This window comes from Bufo gargarizans, chromosome 11 (genome assembly GCF_014858855.1).
Source record: "Bufo gargarizans isolate SCDJY-AF-19 chromosome 11, ASM1485885v1, whole genome shotgun sequence".
NCBI classification, from domain to species: Eukaryota; Metazoa; Chordata; class Amphibia; order Anura; family Bufonidae; genus Bufo; species Bufo gargarizans.
The window spans coordinates 91,464,101-91,482,938 of record NC_058090.1 but is presented as its reverse complement, the minus strand read 5'-3'; the positions used below and the strand labels follow the sequence as shown (position 1 = coordinate 91,482,938).

The window sequence follows — 18,838 nt, the reverse complement described above, 5'->3', positions numbered from 1 at the left end:
TGGCTACGACTAGCTGTAGGGTTTCATACATCAGTGTACAATACACAGGTAGGTAAAACTGGAGGATTTCAGCTCTGAAGACTGCAAAATAGTGTGTGCAACTCTGGAGTATAATACAGGACGTAACTCAGGATCAGTACAGGATAAGTAATGTATGTACACAGTGACTGCACCAGCAGAATAGTGAGTGCAGCTCTGGAGTATAATACAGGATGTAACTCAGGATCAGTACAGGATAAGTAATGTATGTACACAGTGACTGCACCAGCAGAATAGTGAGTGCAGCTCTGGAGTATAATACAGGATGTAACTCAGGATCAGTACAGGATAAGTAATGTATGTACACAGTGACTCCACCAGCAGAATAGTGAGTGCAGCTCTGGAGTATAATACAGGACGTAACTCAGGATCGGTACAGGATAAGTAATGTATATACACAGTGACTCCACCAGCAGAATAGTGAGTGCAGCTCTGGAGTATAATACAGGATGTAACTGAGGATCAGTACAGGATAAGTAATGTATGTATACAGTGACTGCACCAGCAGAACAGTGAGTGCAGCTCTGGAGTATAATACAGGATGTAACTCAGGATCAGTACAGGATAAGTAATGTATGTACACAGTGACTGCACGAGCAGAATAGTGAGTGCAGCTCTGGAGTACAATACAGGATGTAACTCAGGGTCAGTACAGGATAAGTAATGTATGTACACAGTGACTGCCCCAGCAGAATAGTGAGTGCAGCTCTGGAGTATAATACAGGATGTAACTCAGGATCAGTACAGGATAAGTAATGTATGTACACAGTGACTGCCCCAGCAGAATAGTGAGTGCAGCTCTGGAGTATAATACAGGATGTAACTCAGGATCAGTACAGGATAAGTAATGTATGTACACAGTGACTGCACCAGCAGAATAGTGAGTGCAGCTCTGGAGTATAATACAGGATGTAACTCAGGGTCAGTACAGGATAAGTAATGTATGTACACAGTGACTGCCCCAGCAGAATAGTGAGTGCAGCTCTGGAGTATAATACAGGATGTAACTGAGGATCAGTACAGGATAAGTAATGTATGTACACAGTGACTGCACCAGCAGAATAGTGAGTGCAGCTCTGTAGTATAATACAGGATGTAACTCAGGATCAGTACAGGATAAATAATGTAATGTATGTACACAGTGACTCCACCAGCAGAATAGTGAGTGCAGCTCTGGAGTATAATACAGGACGTAACTCAGGATCAGTACAGGATAAGTAATGTATGTACACAGTGACTGCACCAGCAGAATAGTGAGTGCAGCTCTGGAGTATAATACAGGACGTAACTCAGGATCAGTACAGGATAAGTAATGTATGTACACAGTGACTGCACCAGCAGAATAGTGAGTGCAGCTCTGGAGTATAATACAGGATGTAACTCAGGATCAGTACAGGATAAGTAATGTATGTACACAGTGACTGCACCAGCAGAATAGTGAGTGCAGCTCTGGAGTATAATACAGGATGTAACTCAGGATCAGGATCAGTACAGGATAAGTAATGTAATGTATGTACACAGTGACTGCACCAGCAGAATAGTGAGTGCAGCTCTGGAGTATAATACAGGACGTAACTCAGGATCAGTACAGGATAAGTAATGTAAGTACACAGTGACTGCACCAGCAGAATAGTGAGTGCAGCTCTGGAGTATAATACAGGATGTAACTTAGAATCAGTACAGGATAAGTAATGTATGTACACAGTGACTGCACCAGCAGAATAGTGAGTGCAGCTCTGGAGTATAATACAGGATGTAACTCAGGATCAGTACAGGATAAGTAATGTATGTACACAGTGACTGCACCAGCAGAATAGTGAGTGCAGCTCTGGAGTATAATACAGGATGTAACTCAGGATCAGTACAGGATAAGTAATGTATGTACACAGTGACTGCACCAGCAGAATAGTGAGCGCAGCTCTGGAGTATAATACAGGATGTAACTCAGGATCAGTACAGGATAAGTAATGTAATGTATGTACACAGTGACTGCACCAGCAGAATAGTGAGTGCAGCTCTGGAGTATAATACAGGATGTAACTCAGGATCAGTACAGGATAAGTAATGTATGTACACAGTGACTGCACCAGCAGAATAGTGAGTGCAGCTCTGGAGTATAATACAGGATGTAACTCAGGATCAGTACAGGATAAGTAATGTATGTACACAGTGACTCCACCAGCAGAATAGTGAGTGCAGCTCTGGAGTATAATACAGGATGTAACTCAGGATCAGTACAGGATAAGTAATGTATGTACACAGTGACTGCACCAGCAGAATAGTGAGTGCAGCTCTGGAGTATAATACAGGATGTAACTCAGGATCAGTACAGGATAAGTAATGTATGTACACAGTGATTGCACCAGCAGAATAGTGAGTGCAGCTCTGGGGTATAATACAGGATGTAACTCAGGATCAGTACAGGATAAGTAATGTATGTACACAGTGACTGCACCAGCAGAATAGTGAGTGCAGCTCTGGAGTATAATACAGGATGTAACTCAGGATCAGTACAGGATAAGTAATGTATGTACACAGTGACTGCACCAGCAGAATAGTGAGTGCAGCTCTGGAGTATAATACAGGATGTAACTCAGGATCAGTACAGGATAAGTAATGTATGCACACAGTGACTGCACCAGCAGAATAGTGAGTGCAGCTCTGGAGTATAATACAGGATGTAACTCAGGATCCGTACAAGATAAGTAATGTATGTACACAGTGAGTGCAGCTCTGGAGTATAATACAGGATGTAACGTCACAAAGCGCATTTTTTAGTAAGTAGCGGATGCAATGCTATAGCGCAGCCCCCGTCAGTGTAAAATTAACAATAAAAAAATATTAAATCCAACTTGCCGCCTCCATTTGCTCGTGACGGGCCGGCCGTTGCCATCTTGATTGAAGATCTGAAACAAAATATTGCACAGCGCAAGATTACATCACCACGCACGGGATTTCGGCCGAGTTCTTAAATCAAGATGGAGGCTGGCGGCCTGTCGTGAGCAAATGGAGGAGTAAGTTTGATTTTTTATTAATTTTTTGTACACTATTTCAGGTTAAATTGATTCGCTGACACGAAGCACGAGGAAATTTGGCTTAGAGGCAAATCGAATTTATCCTGAAATTCGGATTGAATTCCACTTCATGGGATTCGATTTGCTCATCTCTATAGCTGAGCTGTAATACCAGGCACAACCTGTGGATGGCGTCACATTTAAAAATCTTGTACTAACCATTTAGGTGATGTTTGCTTTAGTGATGTCATGCATTTGATGACCTCACACTGCACAGGATATGTATACTATAGAGATGCGGTGTTCTGTATATGGCTTGGTAAACCGCCCTTTAATATTTCTGCTGTTCTTCAGTCACCAAGGGTCCCCGAAGGCACCAGGGCCCAGGTGTATCCCTAGTGCTGATCACCCCTGCCAGCATACATTCACAATACAGGGTATTATTCCCAGTTGGAACAAGTGGACGGAGAATAGAGATCAGCAGGAGCCGCCGCTCTATTGGATATTTTCGCCTTGAAGGCCTCACTGCCTGACATTTGGCCACATGAAGCTAATTATCAGAGACAGGGTTATCCACATCAAAGCCAGGCTGAGAAGATGGCTGCAGCACGGATCACTGACCCAGGAGCGGAAGATTCTGGTGACTAAGAGAATTCACCTAATTAGGAGATTCTAACATCACATTAATCTGAGGAGGGTGGGCATCTGCAGAAGAAGACAATACAAGAAGTAACTCCCTCAAACCTGGAGACCAAAGTGTGTAACCGGCTGGAAAATTCTATAGAACATTTTATTCAGAGAGCTGAAGATAGATGGATACGAGACAGACCTGAGACAGGGATGGATGGAGAGATATTTGAAATACATTAGATAGATGACAGATGTTATATGGGATGGATGGACACTAGATGTCTACTAGATCAGCAACCTCCGGCCCTCTGATGTTCAGAAACTACAACTCCCTGAATGCTTCATTCACTTCTGTGGGAGTTATCAGAACACCTGAGCATGTTTGCATGCTGGGAGTTGTAGTTTCACAGCAGCTGGAGTGCTGAAGGTTGCTAGATGCTAGATGGTTACTAGATAGATATCAGGTACTAGATGGTTACCAGATGTTTGCTAGATACACGTAGGTGGATTATGAGATAGTGAGATGATGGGTAGATGGACAGGTTGATGAGTAGATGGATGCATGGGTGGGTAGGTGGGTGCTTGTTAGACGAGTAGATGGATGGGTAGGTAGTTAGATGAATGATGGTAGATATATTTGTTCTGAATATAAAATAGAAACCCACAATATACCCATCTGGAAAATTGTATAGAGCATTTCACAGATAGCGTAGATGGAAATGAAATATTCACATCAGATCTGACTTTTATAGCAGTCCTTTATGACCATCTGCTGACCTTAAGGAGGTGTCCCTTGGTGAGGTGTAAGTGACATTGTCCTTGCTGAGTGTAGAACATGCTATATGATGAGCAAAGACACTACAGATCAATACCATGAGTATAACCAGGTGGGGAAGGGAGAAGTCTTTTCTGGACCATGACTTTCAAGATGTAAGTGAAATTCCAGAACTCTCCATCTAGTCAGACAAGAGAATCAAGAACCTTTTAGGAGAGAAGAAGCCATCTATGATATAAAAAGTGAACCTACCCCAAATGAATGGAAATGGTTGTATCCACACAAATGGTCAAACATGATCTAGATCAGGAATGCTCAATATGTGGCACTACAACTCCCACCCTGGCCTGCTGTAGGCTGATAACAGTTGGCTGCCCGGGCATGCTGGGAGTTGTAGTTTTGCAAGTTGGAAATCCCTGATCTAGATAAGTCCAGACACCACATGGTCAAAGACACGAGTCATTTAACCCTATCTACAGGAGATGCAGTAACTCATTACTGGTCATCAGTGATGGCCAGTTCACATTGTTCGCCCGCCATCTTTTTTCACAAGTCTGGCGAGGCACAGGGTAAGCCCTTACCTGTGCGCGAGCCGGTCTAAAAACAAGTGCGGTCAGCGGGAGTAGGCAGTTCCGAGAACAGCCACCGGGTCTTTCATCGGGCTGTTCTCGGAACTGCCTGCTCCTGGTGACTGCATTTGTTTTCAGACCGGCTCGCGGCACTGGCACAGGTAAGGGCGAACAATGCGAACTGGCCATCACTGCTGGTCATGTGTATGAAAGGTACCTCAGGTCGATGTGCATTGTGAGAGAGGTCCCACCACATTTCTCACATCCTCCTTACTCATGGATGGGGTCAAGGCTGGCACCAGGTTTGTAAAGGGGGCACCATCTATAGGGTGATGCAGGCCTTTAGCGGGGCTTCAAAACTTGCATAACAGATTGCTCAGCAGATCCAGGATGGGGACTATGAGATGGTGCAAAAGGTCCACTAGATTTGGGTTGTGCCCAAAGTCAGCTTTTTGCCAGATCCAATGTGGGTGCCTAGATGTTTACCATGTGGTTGAACTAGCCACTTTGTATAGTTTTGCCCTTCCCATGCCTAATCATGGCCTCTGCACCGTTACCTTTAATGAATTGCCCAACTATCCATTTTGTTGGTAAATTTTGGGCAGTTAAGCCCAACTCAAACCGACTTTGTAACACCCTCTTCTGGGCATGATTTACATAACGTCACCTGTTTTTATTTTTATTTTTTTAGCTGGGACAAGCTGATTTAGCTGACATTTTCTCATAGAAAATTCAGGACAATCCTAGGAATTTTCGGGACTATGCCTTTTTCATACATCTTTTACCACCGTGTTCCTGTCAGGTTCTCCACGCTGATGCCCTGCACCTCCTCCTGTGTCACCGACAGGTCTCCCCCTACCCATAAACACTAACAGGTGAAACACACGTTTTACGTAAAGGGGGAAACATGACCATCCCCATACAGGTTCCTTTTAGTCACCCCTTTCCTTCTCAGTACCAACTTCAGTGGTGCCTCAAAAAAAATGCTATCGACCCAAGTGATGTGTCTTCTGGCTGGGACTGATGACATCATCACACAAGTACTGCCTGATGACATCATCCAGTTCCCCAAAAAGTTTGCAAAAACTAACAAGAGAGGAACTGTTACCCGTTAGATACTGGATAGTGAGGTATCCATACAGGCCTAGGTCTCTCACCAGGATCAGGCTTTTGAGGAGATGACACCACCCCTAGGCTCTTGCTGGATGGGGCGTTTTGCGTTCTGCTATGTATACATTTACAATAAAATCCAACTCATTTACTCAAAAATAATTCAATTCAAAAATTCACTTTGTCAATTTATTGTAATTACACAGGACTCCACTAGATGGCAGCCCAGTTCACTCATTCCCTGACCATTCTCTGACCACTAAAAGGACATCCCAGTGAAAGTGTCCTAACTTGTCCTTGACATTGGCTCATGAGACCGGAAGCAGCATCCCTCATGTATAATCACCAAGATAAAACCCTCTGATCCCTGCAAATACTATCCTCCATAATGGACGGGACTCTGAATGAATAAACCGCTGCATGGCTGTCCCCTGAGGTCGGGGTGGGGGCGCTAGATCCACATTTTTCCTAATATCAGCAGGTTGTACAGGTGACAGAGGCGACATCATGATGTGAATAGGGCAAGATAGGGGATGCCTAGAGCTGTGGGGGTTAACCCTTTGCTTCCAGCGGTTATGCACTTGTAAGGGTTAATCCCATACTTTCCTTACCATATGAATTCCCAGCGCCTTCCTGCTGTTTCTGGGGAAGTATCAGGACACAATGGGATCAAAGATTTCGGAAGCTTGAGGCTGTGGTCTATATAAAGTGACAAGACCGAGACGAAAAATAGGGACGTGTTCTCATAAGCAAGCAAGACCCCATCCCCATTCTATTAAAGGGTCCGCAAAACATGGCTGCTTGCTTCAAACAGCACCACCCTTGACCACAGGTTGCGTGTGGTATTGCGACTTGGTTGCGTTCACTTCAATGGAGCTGCAATACGAGATGGAAAACATGGAGCTGTTTTTGGATGGAAGCAGCCATGGTTTTTTTTCTAATCCTGGACAGCCCCTTTAATATTTTCTCTATATTACTGGACAAGATGGGTGACAACCAATATGACCGCCACATGGCTTCTCTGGGCTCCCGAGTTTACACTACATATCATATTGCCTAGTGACACCTGTAAAGGCGGCCATATTAGCTGTCACCCAGCTTTGCAAAAATCATATATAATTGAGGCTGTTCTACCTTGACTGAATGGGAGATCACATGAGGACGCAGTAGGCTAGCGTCCACTTCTGACCACACAGGGGTCCTGTCGAGGAATGTCTACACCACACTTTTGATAACAAGATGGCGCCATCTAGCAGGGTACTGCACCATCATCTATAAGTCTGCTTTATTATGTGGCTTGGGGACCATGGGCCCCCAAGATGTTGGGGCTGGTTTCTGATTGCTACCCCTAGAGCACACAATTAGCTTCTGTTTGTCTACACTGAGATTTATAAAGTTGGGTAAAAGAAAAAAAAAAAACTCTCTGTTGCTCATAGCAACCAATTACAGAGCAGCTTTCTTGACAGATTCGGCTCTTGAAAAATGAAAGCTGCGCTGTGATTGGTTGCTATGGGCAACATAGACGGTTCCTCTTTTAGACGGTCACTTTGGTAGATGGATCGGTTTTTGTAGTACAAAATGAATTCTGTAAACTCAAATGACGTGAAGGACACAAGAGTAGAAATCACAAAATGAAATTCTGTGTCACAAAAAGAGCGATCCGCAAAATGTTTGGCACGGAATGGCTCTCCGTGTTCCAAAATCACTTGGTGACACAGAACCGAGTCTTGTGAAAGTCAGGTATTCATGGCTCACTCATGAATTTTTCAGGCCATGGACACGTCTCATTTTCAATACCCCACCTCTTTCTAGATGGGCCCACACCCCTTTCTATGCCATGTACAACCCTCAAAGAGCACGTTTTTGGCACTGGGGCTATAGTATTCAGGCACCACAGACAGTTAACGTTCATGAAGGGCTTTGCCATGAAAGATTTGCAAGCTCAACCGGGAGTCCGAGAGGCCTTCTCTTTTTGCTAGAGCCTCCCTGACATTCGGGAGAGTTGGCAAGTATGGGTATAAGAAGGTGCCTAATGAAACCAGTATACAGTACGCCCTTCTTGAGTGAGGAACCAGGAGTTGTAGCTATAGGGAGTAGCAGTTCCCCTCTGGACCCTGGTGCCTGAAAGAGTCCAAAGATTCCTGTGCCACCTAAGGTTTAGTCCACATCTGAGCCGTAGGATACCTCTTAGGGACCTTGGTCCCAGATTCCTTGAAACAAACTGGACAAAATAGCTTGGCTTTATTGTCAGTTAAAATGCTAGACTCCCCAACAGAGACCCAAACAACACCAGTATAGTCAATGGGGTCCGTTGGCCGCCATTAGTTTCTGCCATAACTTTTGTTGTTCTACTCCTGTGATGGAGCAGAACAACGGAAACCAGATTGCTGGTGTCCAAGAGGACACCATAAGTATATATGGCACACAGTAGGTAGGAGCCCCTGTTATAGATTGTGCATTGGGGCCCAAGAGATTCTTCTAAATCAGTGGGACATTCAGACTCCACCGAGGACGAATGTTGGGGGAAAGAAGAATCAGGGATTTTAAGGAAAACTAGTGGTTTACTACCTGAATGAGCTTGATCAGCCAACAGTTTTTTGAGGTGTATGGTCACCTTCAGACTCAGGGCTTTAGCTGGAACCAACTTACAATATCGGAGGAAAGTAGGATGTCACCATGGCTCGCCACATAACACGCAGTTGGCACCATAAGATGCGGATATGATTGAGAATGCTAAAGCCGCTTGTATGGGTAATTACTGATATGGTGTAGGCCCTGGGGGGCATTGTCCTTTCTGCACCCCTATAATCTGGCCTTGCTTGTGTCCTTTGTGAGTTCTCTCAACCATTCGACTTCCGTTCTTCCCTGAAATAAACAGAACAGTGGCAGGCGAGGAGAGCCAAGTAAAATGCTCTTGTGGTTGTGTGTTCCTCTGTCTCTTGTGGATATGGGCGACTGCCAATATGCTTAAAATCCCAGAATCCCCTGTGACGAGGAGAGGGAGCGTAATTATAGAGCAGATGTCGGGCTGAAGGGGGTTAATTCTAGTCTGCAGCAAAAATTGTCCAGCTGAGAGAAAGCAAGACGGCCCCACATCCGCTACACACAAGTCATTACTTCATTAGCAGCTACTGCATGCTGCCCAAGTAAATCTCACTTTCTGCGGGTAAAGAGTGTTCTGCCATAGATGACCGCGCCAAGGAAATGATGAGTTATTCCTGCAGCATGGAGTCAATGGTAACACTGACTGAAGTCGGTTCTGCTGCATTGAGTAGGAAACCGTAGTTGTTACTGGGGATGGAATTGGACACCTTTTTGAGTTGGGTTGAAATGGGCACAAAAATGCCTTTTGGTGGGAGCTTGTGATCTTCAATCCCACACCCTGTCTCCTCCAGTTCCCTACATACCTCCAGCACTAACATTGTCACCAACTCCATACACTTCTTTGGCCACCACCACCACCTCAACCCACCCATTGCGAAGATCAGTTCCACGTTAACGCAGACCTAGTGATATAGTAATAAAGGTGTGTAGTTCATAACTAAAATCTCTTTGAAGCTTTTGTTCAAGGATGCAGCCTTTGGGGGGGAAGAATTTTGTTAGCATACCGTCATCTTCTGAGGATGTATGGCACTAGGGATGTCTAACTTTATGGCACCCATGCCATTGCTCAACAAAAACATGACAGATGATCAATAGTGATCAATTACAGACCGTGGGTAAATTGCTGCTGGATTCTCTGTCCTCTAGCAAGTGCTCTAGATCGCTCTCCACATTGTCATCTACAACCAAGGAGAATGGGTACATGGACCTCAGTGTAGGGGTGAGTTTACATAGAACAGGGACACCTCCTAGTATCTTTGCACTTTGACTCATAGATTTGATCTATCCAAAGCATTCTCCAGATAGAGAAAAATAGCCTTATAGAAGGAAAGGATATGGTGTTTAATGGATAAGGAACCTAATGACCCCCTTTAATCCTCTGAGATGGTCCCATAATGGCAACCGATCCCTATAAACAATATATTTGCGCATATTTTTGTGTTACCATCTAGTTTTGTCAGTGTAGACAAAATACCTACTTACTAGTGGGCTCCTAATCCCAATGATTTTCAAGTGTAAGGTGGATGTGTGGTGCTTCAAGCAGCAAGGTGATGTCAAATGAGATCTAGTGGCCTTATGGTATAATAGGCATTTACTTGGCGGTAAGCAGGGAGGAGACATGGCTTGACCGTTGGTCTCCCACCATGAGTCAAGGAGCTACAGATGCACAGCAGTTGACTCAAAAGGAACCATCCATGATCATATTGGTTTCAGGATTGGGCTGGGCAATGCCACCCAACACTCTTCCAAGGACTGTATGTACCAGTAAAAATACTATACACAATATAGACTTATTTACTCTAATTGGCGGGAATTGCCACCACATGGGCCCTCTCTGGCTGAAATATGTGTCATACTGTTCACTGTACATACTTCACCAACCTGATGTCCACTCTATATTCTTTAGTTATTACTGACAAGCAATAAGACGCTTTTCATGTTTGATTGGTGGTGACTGTAGATAGTCAACCTGAGGTGTTACACCTGTCATGACATGCCCACATGTCATCTCTTGGGCTGTCTCTATGGTATGTCAACTACTACCACTACCACTGCTCTGTATTCACTTTACACATATGCTCCTCATGAAGACTTCAGAGAAGGTCGTGTCCTTATGGTGTCACAGTGGTCCAGATGGTGGGTCACGTGTGGCCCGCAGATTCCTCAACCAAGTGTTACCTCCAGGGTTGGACTGGCCCACAATAGACCCAAGCTCTGTCAATAATGGACCTCTAATAAAATAGGGCCATTAGGGTCTTATATATATATAGAGGGTGGACCATAAGAATAATTTACTCTACTGGGCCCAAGGGACTTCAGTCCAACACTGGTTACCTAGTCTTTGAACCCTATGAGATGCTTGGGTGCCAGCCTGAACATACACAAGACATATAATGGGATGCCCTAAGCATCAGCGAGTGAAGGACACTTGTCTTTGACCTTTACTGGACCTTCTAGATCAGAGGTTTACGGAATGGTTGGGGGAATGATCCCTCCTTATAGTCTATGTGACCTGCAGGTTTCTCAGCCCCTCTGTTACCTCTGAAGTCGACTTTGAACCCTAAAAGATAATTGGGGGCCAGCCTAAACAGACACCAAGGGTACAATGGGTTGCCCTAAGCTTCAGTGAGAGGTGGCCCACTTGTCCTTGACATTTGTCGGACCTTCTAGATCAAAGGGTTACATTATGGTTGGGGTTCCTTTAACCTTGGTATTCCTAACACCACTTGACTGCTGGATGTGACATCACATATGTAAAACATCGTAACCATGAGCTCATGGCTGTGCAAAGTCATATCACATCCAGCAGTCATCACCAAATCAGGCCCGGAGATGGGGCCCAATGGACTTAGAAGGGCCCATCTGGTTACTAAATAAAAATATATAGATTTTTCAAACTCCGAACGTGACCCCATTATATGTGACCACAGAGTCCATAAGATATATTGTGGTGTGGGTAGGGGGCCTAATGTAACTATGCTGCCTATGGGCCTATGGTCGTTCATAGACTCTTCCAAGGCTTCTATGTCTGTAGGTCTACCATGTGGTTGAGTAGCCAGTGCCAGGGGACAGCGGTGGGAAATCCCTTTAATGGTTAGAACACAATATAATCAATTGGCCATATGGATATAAAACAAGGTTTCAGCTCTTTGACTGCATTGGCCCCATTGTCATCCCACCCCCAAAAATCTGCATAGAAGCCTTTATTGTAGACTTGGTCTCCACCATCTCAGGATCGGATCTTCTCTGTTCCCAGAACCATTGTATATCATGCACCCAGCAGAGCACATAAACCACCACTACTTACATAACAAAGCAGGTGACCCTGCCCATAGAAGCTTACAATCTATTCAGCTGCAAACGCACTGACCACGTGATACAGCACCATATGCGTCGCAGTCAGTGGTGTGTGACTAGGTGCCATACTGGCCTGGATAGTAGGGGGAAGGGGCTGTAAAAGATTAGGTCTGTTTTTTTTTCTTCCTCGAAACAGCGCCACCCTAGTCCATTGGTGATGTCTGGTATTACAGCTTTGAAGAAGAAAATGGTCAGAGAGGCAATACCAGACAGAGCCTGTGGGCAGGAGTGGCGCTGGATACGTGGTAATATTTATTTCCAAAATTTTTTAATTTTCATCAAAATATTGCAACAACCATACGCTTCTATTCACGCCTATGTCCGCTTTTCTTCTCAGGACCAAGGAGATCAGGTCCTAGTTCTCACCTTGCTGGTGTCTGCTCCCCGTTAATTATTATTATTTTTTTAGGAATACCCCTTTAAGGGCTTATTCACAAGACCGTATGGCTTTTTCAGCGTTTTGCAGGCTGTTTTTAACAAATCCGTTTTTCCGTTTTTTTGTTTAAGTAGTGTTTCCGGTTCCATTCCGTTTTTCCGTATGGCATATACAGTATACAGTAATTACATAGAAAAAATTGGGCTGGGCATAGCATTTCCAATAGATGGGTCAGCAAAAACGGAATGGATACGGAAGACATACGGAGTACAATCCGTATGTGTTCCGTTTTTTTTGCAGACCCATTGACTTGAATGGAGCCACGGAATGTGATTTGCGGGCAATAATAGGACATGTTCTATTTTTGAACGGAACAGAAAAACGGAAACGGAATGCTTACGGTACATTCATTTTTTTGGCGGAACCATTGAAATGCATGGTTCCGTATACGGACTGTATAACGAACGCAAAAAAACTTCGTGTGAGCGAGCCCTAAGGCCTCGTTCACACGGCCGTATGGCTTTTTCAGCGTTTTCCAGTCCGTTTTAGGCCTCTTTCCCACGGGGCGTGTGCGCCCCGTAGTCGTGCTGCGGCCCGCAAAATGTGGGCCGCAATGCACAAGCACAGTCCGCGGGGCAGCCGCAGCGGATCCATTCACTTGAATGGGTCCGCGATCCGGCCGTTCCGCAAAAAGATAGGACATGTTCTATCTTTTTGCGGAACGGAAGTACGGGACGAAACCCCACGGAAGCACTCCGTAGTGCTTCCGTTCCGTGCTTCCGTTCCGCACCATTCCGCATCTCCAGATTTGCGAACCCATTGAAGTAAATGGGTCCGCATCCGTGATGCGGAATGCCCATGGAGTGTCGCCCTTATATTGCGGATCCGCAAATGTGGTCCGCAATACGGCAACAGGGCGCACACGCCCGTGGGAAAAAGGCCTTAAACAGATCCGTTGTTCAGTTTTTTGTTTCCGTTGTGTTTCCGTTCCGTTTTTCGTATGGCATATACAGTATACAGTAATTACGTTAAAAAAAATTGGGCTGGGCATAAAAAATTTAAATAGATGGTTCCGCAAAAACGGAACGGATACGGAAGACATACAGATGCATTTACGTATGTGTTCCGTTTTTTTTTTTTTTGCTGACACATTGACTTGACTGGAGCCACGGAACGTGATTTGCGGGCAATAATAGGACATGTTCTATCTTTCAATGGAACGGAAAAACGGAAATAGGAAAACGGAATCCATAAGGAGTACATTCCGTTTTTTTTTGCGGAACCATTGAAATTAAAACAAAAAACGGCCTGTAAACGGTCTAAGGGCTCATGCACACAAATTTTTTTTGCGTTCAGTATGCGTTAGTTATACTGAACCATTCATTTCAATGGTTCCGCAAAAAAAACAACTGGTGTCTCTGTAAGCATTCCGTTTCCGTATTTCCGTTCAAAGATAGAACATGTCCTATTATTGCCCGCAAATCACGTTCCGTGGCTCCATTCAAGTCAATGGGTCTGCAAAAAACAAAACAAAAAACGGAATGTATTCCTTAGGCCTCCTGCACACAACCGTTTTTTTTCCCTGTTTACTGGCCGTTTTATGCGTTCCATATATGGAACCATTCATTTCAATGGTTCCGCAAAAAAAACGGAATGTACTCCTTATGCCTTCCGTTCCGTTTAAAGATAGAACATCTCCTATTATTGCCCGCAAATCACGTTCCGTGGCTCCATTCAAGTCAATGGGTCTGCAAAAAAAAAAAAACTGAACACATACGGAAATGCATCCGTATGTCTTCCGTGTCCGTTTCGTTTTTTGCTGAACCATCTATTGAAAATGTTATGCCCAGCCCAATTTTATCTATGTAAGGGTCCATTCACACGTCCGTAATTTGGGTCCGCATTCGTTTTGCAATTTGCGGACCCATTCACTTTCAATGGGGCTGGAACGGATATACAAATCCACATTTCCTGGATCCGCATCCGCATTTTCAGGATCCGCATCCGCTTTTTCGGGATCCGCAATTTCGTTCCTGAAAAAAATAGAACATGTCCTATTCTCTATTATAGTGTCTGTGATGTGCAGTCCGCAAATTGCGGATTGCACATTGCAGGTGTCCGTGTTTTGCGGATCCGCAAAAGGCCTAGTTCACACGACCGTATGGCTTTTATTGTTTTTTGCGGTCCGTTTTTCACGGATCCGTTGTTCCATTTTTAAGTTCCGTTGTGTTTCCGTTTCCTTTCCGTTTTTCCGTATGGCATATACAGTATACAGTAATTACATAGAAAAAATTGGGCGGGGCATAACATTTTCAATAGATGGTTCAGAAAAAACGGAATGGAAGCGGAAGACATACGGATGCATTTGCGTATGTGTTCCATTTTTTTTGCGGACCCATTGACTTGAAATGGAGGCACGACCCGTGATTTACGGCCGAATATAGGACAAGCTCTATCTTTCAAGGGAAAGGAAAATACGGAAACAGACCGTATACGGAACACAAAAAAACGTCCCGTACACCCGCAAAAAAAACGTTCGTGTGAACTAGGCCAAACACTTACGGACGTGTGAATGGACCCTAATTACTGTATACTGTATATGCCATACGGAAAAAAGGAACAGAAACGAAAACACAATGGAAACAAAAAACTGAACAACGGATCTGTGAAAAACGGACCGCAAAACATTGAAAAAGCCATACGGTCGTGTCTAATAGGCCTTATGTCTTCTGTATCTGTTCCGTTTTTGCGGAACCATCTATTGGAAATGTTATGCCCAGCCCAATTTTTTCTAGGTATTTTACTGTATACGCCATACGGAAAAACAGAATGGAACAAAAAAACGGATCCGTTAAACACTTACGGACGTGTGAATGGACCCTAATTACTGTATACTGTATATGCCATACGGAAAAAAGGAACGGAAACAAAAAACGGAACAACGGATCTGTGAAAAACAGACCGCAAAACATTGAAAAAGCCATACGGTCGTGTCTAATAGGCCTTATGTCTTCCGTATCTGTTCCGTTTTTGCGGAACCATCTATTGGAAATGTTATGCCCAGACCGATTTTTTTCTATGTATTCACTGTATACGCCATACGGAAAAACGGATCTGTTAAAAACGGGCCGCAAAACACTGAAAAAGCCATACGTTCGTGTGCACGAGACAAAATGAGGATTTTATCACCCGAGATGCAGCGATTATCCGACTCGGGCTACAAAAATTCTACGTATCCGCGCCCAGCTGGCGGACCTTCAATGTCTACGTAGATCCCTTGTTGGGGGGGGGTCGATGATCCCGAATTCCATGACAGATACAAATGTGATAGACTGTATGTAGTCACCGAGAGGAGGAAGGGGAGGGAAGGCTCCATTGCCCGGCCCAGCCCTTAGCAGTCAGGGGGGGAGGGGAGCAGCGCAGCCCAGTCTGTGTTTATTGCAGCTCCTGCCTGGATTTATGCAGAAGGGGGGAGGGCAAAGAAAGAAAGAAAAAAATAGAGGAAAGAAAGGAAGGAGGGAGGGGATAGTGAAGCAGAAAATAACTGATTTTCTTCTATCTGTCTCAGGCACCTACACCCTGCTCCCAGCTGGGAAATCTGGGCCTTGCCATTTTTGCAATACAACCCTAGACCTTAATATTTTTTGGGTGTCCCTTCCTGCTTGATGAGGAAAGGAGAAGAGGAGTGCACAGACTATGGGAAGGATGGTGCATGCTGGGCAGGGTCTCCTGGAAAGCCTGAGGATCTAGCAGGCCTCCTGGATTTACCCAAACTGGATCTGCTTTCAAAAAGGAGGAGAAGAAGGACATAATTCCTATTTTTCACCCTCTTGCCCGGAAGGATCAGATTGGTGCATTGCAAAAAAAAATTGTGCACATTTTTGTGGATTTTTTTTTTATTTAATTTTTTTGCTGCTGATTTTGCTTTTTTTTTTTTTTTTTTTACATTTTTAGTATTATTATTGTTGTTGTTTTTGTTTTTTTAATTTATTTGATATTTGCCCAGGAATATAATATCTTACGGAGGCAGAGGATGAAAAAAAAACCACTGCAACCTATCATTCTGAACGCTGGGGGGGGGTTAAAAGTTTGCCTTGTCAACATCACAACAGCTGTTAAAACAACATTTTTTGTAAAAAATTTTTTTTGTCCTTTGCCATAATGATTTGGCAGGGGCTGTAATTGTTTTTAATTTAATTTAATTTTTTATTTTTTTTGCATCTACCTGAAAAGCTTGGAACAGGAAGGAGGAGAAGGGGCAAGATGGGTTGGTTTATCCCTTTAACAGTTCAGTAAAATAGGCAAAAAAAAATATATAAAAAAAAATACCTTTTTGTATTACGTTTTATGAAATTTTATTCTGATCTGGAGACAAGACACTGGAGTTTGGGATCCGTCTACAGCCAAAATGAGCATCAGTTCACCTCCGACATCAATTGACAGGTGAGAACATTTTATTTTTCTTTATTTTATGTAGCTTTATTTTTTGTATTTTTATTATTTTTTTATCATTGTTTTATTATTTTGGTCCGTGTTTATATATTTTATAATGAATGCATTTAAAAAAAATTTTTTTTTAAGCATTATACATGTACAATGAATTTCTACAAAAATTTTCACGTAGATAGTTGGGTGGCGCATTGTTATCTATACGTGAATGTGCGATTCAGCATTTTGACGTCCCACCTTTATTATATATGACAGGTTAATCCCTCCCCAATCCTCCCACTTGCTAGTGATAGTACAATACTGCTCTGGTTGTGTAGGAGGGTTCATTCAAATGGAAAACTGCTTTTGCTATTATATTTTTTTATAATTTTTTTTAAATTATTTTTTTAAAAACATTGCTACATTCCCCTTTAAATAAATCTACGGTACTTTCTGCTGGATTCGTCTTCCAGCTGTAATATATGCAGGTGTATTTTAACTGGTGCTCAAATTAAATAAAAAAATAAAAATAATTGTAAAAAAATAGTATAGATTTTTTTGGACCTTTTTATACGATTTTTGTTGTGTTTTGCGCCTTTAGAATGACAGATGGAAAGGTCCTGTCTCGCTTACCTTGCCCTTTTTGAAATCCATTTCCTGAGGCATTCTGACTCTGACATGATTATGCAAGCAAAGTTTACTTGGATACCTGGGAGGGTGACCAAATGTTTTATAAATGAATGTTTTTATTGTATTTTTAGGTAACATCCCTTACCATGTTTAGGTCATCTAAATAGTCAGCCTCTTTTTAAGTCCTTTTTTAGATCATTGTGTTATTTTATGTTTTTATCATTTTATTTTTAATCGGGGACCAAAAATTTAGTTGACCAAAAAATTTCGAGCCAATCGTTTGGACTTCCATTGGCCAAAACCATCCACGTCGTGCCGATTTAGCTGCCGCCGAATTAGCTTCATGTCTGTGGCCCATCTGTTGATACGATCCTTCACGTTCCTTCTGTGCTCCTGATGGAAAAATCTCAGAATTTGATATTTCTATGCCGTGCCGTCTTGTGTTATCCAGGCAGATAATGCGTTTAGAGGGAGATCTGCGAGTAGACTGCCGCTGACATAATCTTGTTTGTGAGGTCTGTATGTATAGATTTACATTGCTGTTTTTGAATGACTGGGCGCTGGTTCACTTAAACTGAGGTTGACCTCCATTTTTCCAAAACAATATCTGTCAATGGTAGTGGTGGGTGGGGAGGGTTGTCTAGATCAATTGGCTAGATGTCCATCTTGAATTGTAAGGCCTGCTAGGACTTGTCTACCTGCTCAGAATGCCGTCTTTCCTAGTGTACCACGTATGTTGGTTACTAATGTGCTGGAGGCCAGACCTCACTCAGCACAGAAGCAGTGGCCTTACCTTCACCTCGTTGTAGGAGATCGGGCCTTGTGTTTGCTTTGAGAATGCTTTGCTCAGCTGTTTTCAGCTATGTCATATGGCTTCTACCTTGGGACATAGTGTGTTATTACTTTTGGTCTAACCTTGAGTCTTGCTGTAGACCTGTCAAAACTAGGCCTTGCAAATAGCTGAAATTCTCCTTGCCATTTGCCTGCTTCCAACCATGTGGTAAGTGACTGGTGGAGCAGAAGCCACCAAATGTGAACCAAACCTTTAAATTTAAGTGTGGTCTAATTAGGTCTCTCTTTTTTTAGATAATAGAGGGTAGATCCCTACTTCAGGGTCTACATTCATTCGCCAAAGCAAAAAAAAGCTTACAAAAAGTGCTTCTTGTTCTTGGTCATCTAATCTGTATGGTGATGTCCCTACTCTCCCCTGATGGCAGATATTTGGAGAATGATGGATTTTAACAAGGCCAATGCTTTATTTTCATGGGAGATAAGGCGCTGTCAAAGTTTTCTGGTAAATGCTTAT

General features: G+C 43.4%; 1 protein-coding gene across 3 annotated transcripts in view; it reads left to right on the top strand.

Moving 5' to 3' along the window:
* The first annotated feature begins 15,962 nt into the window (after positions 1-15,962).
* Positions 15,963-18,838, top strand: part of ARHGEF11 (Rho guanine nucleotide exchange factor 11) — an 84,643-nt gene continuing 81,767 nt past the window's right edge. For all 3 annotated transcript variants that reach the window (XM_044271597.1, XM_044271598.1, XM_044271596.1), the window contains exon 1: positions 15,963-16,917. In XM_044271597.1, the coding sequence (XP_044127532.1) occupies positions 16,883-16,917 (35 nt within the window). In that variant the 5' untranslated portion in view covers positions 15,963-16,882. The remainder of the gene's footprint in view (positions 16,918-18,838) is intronic.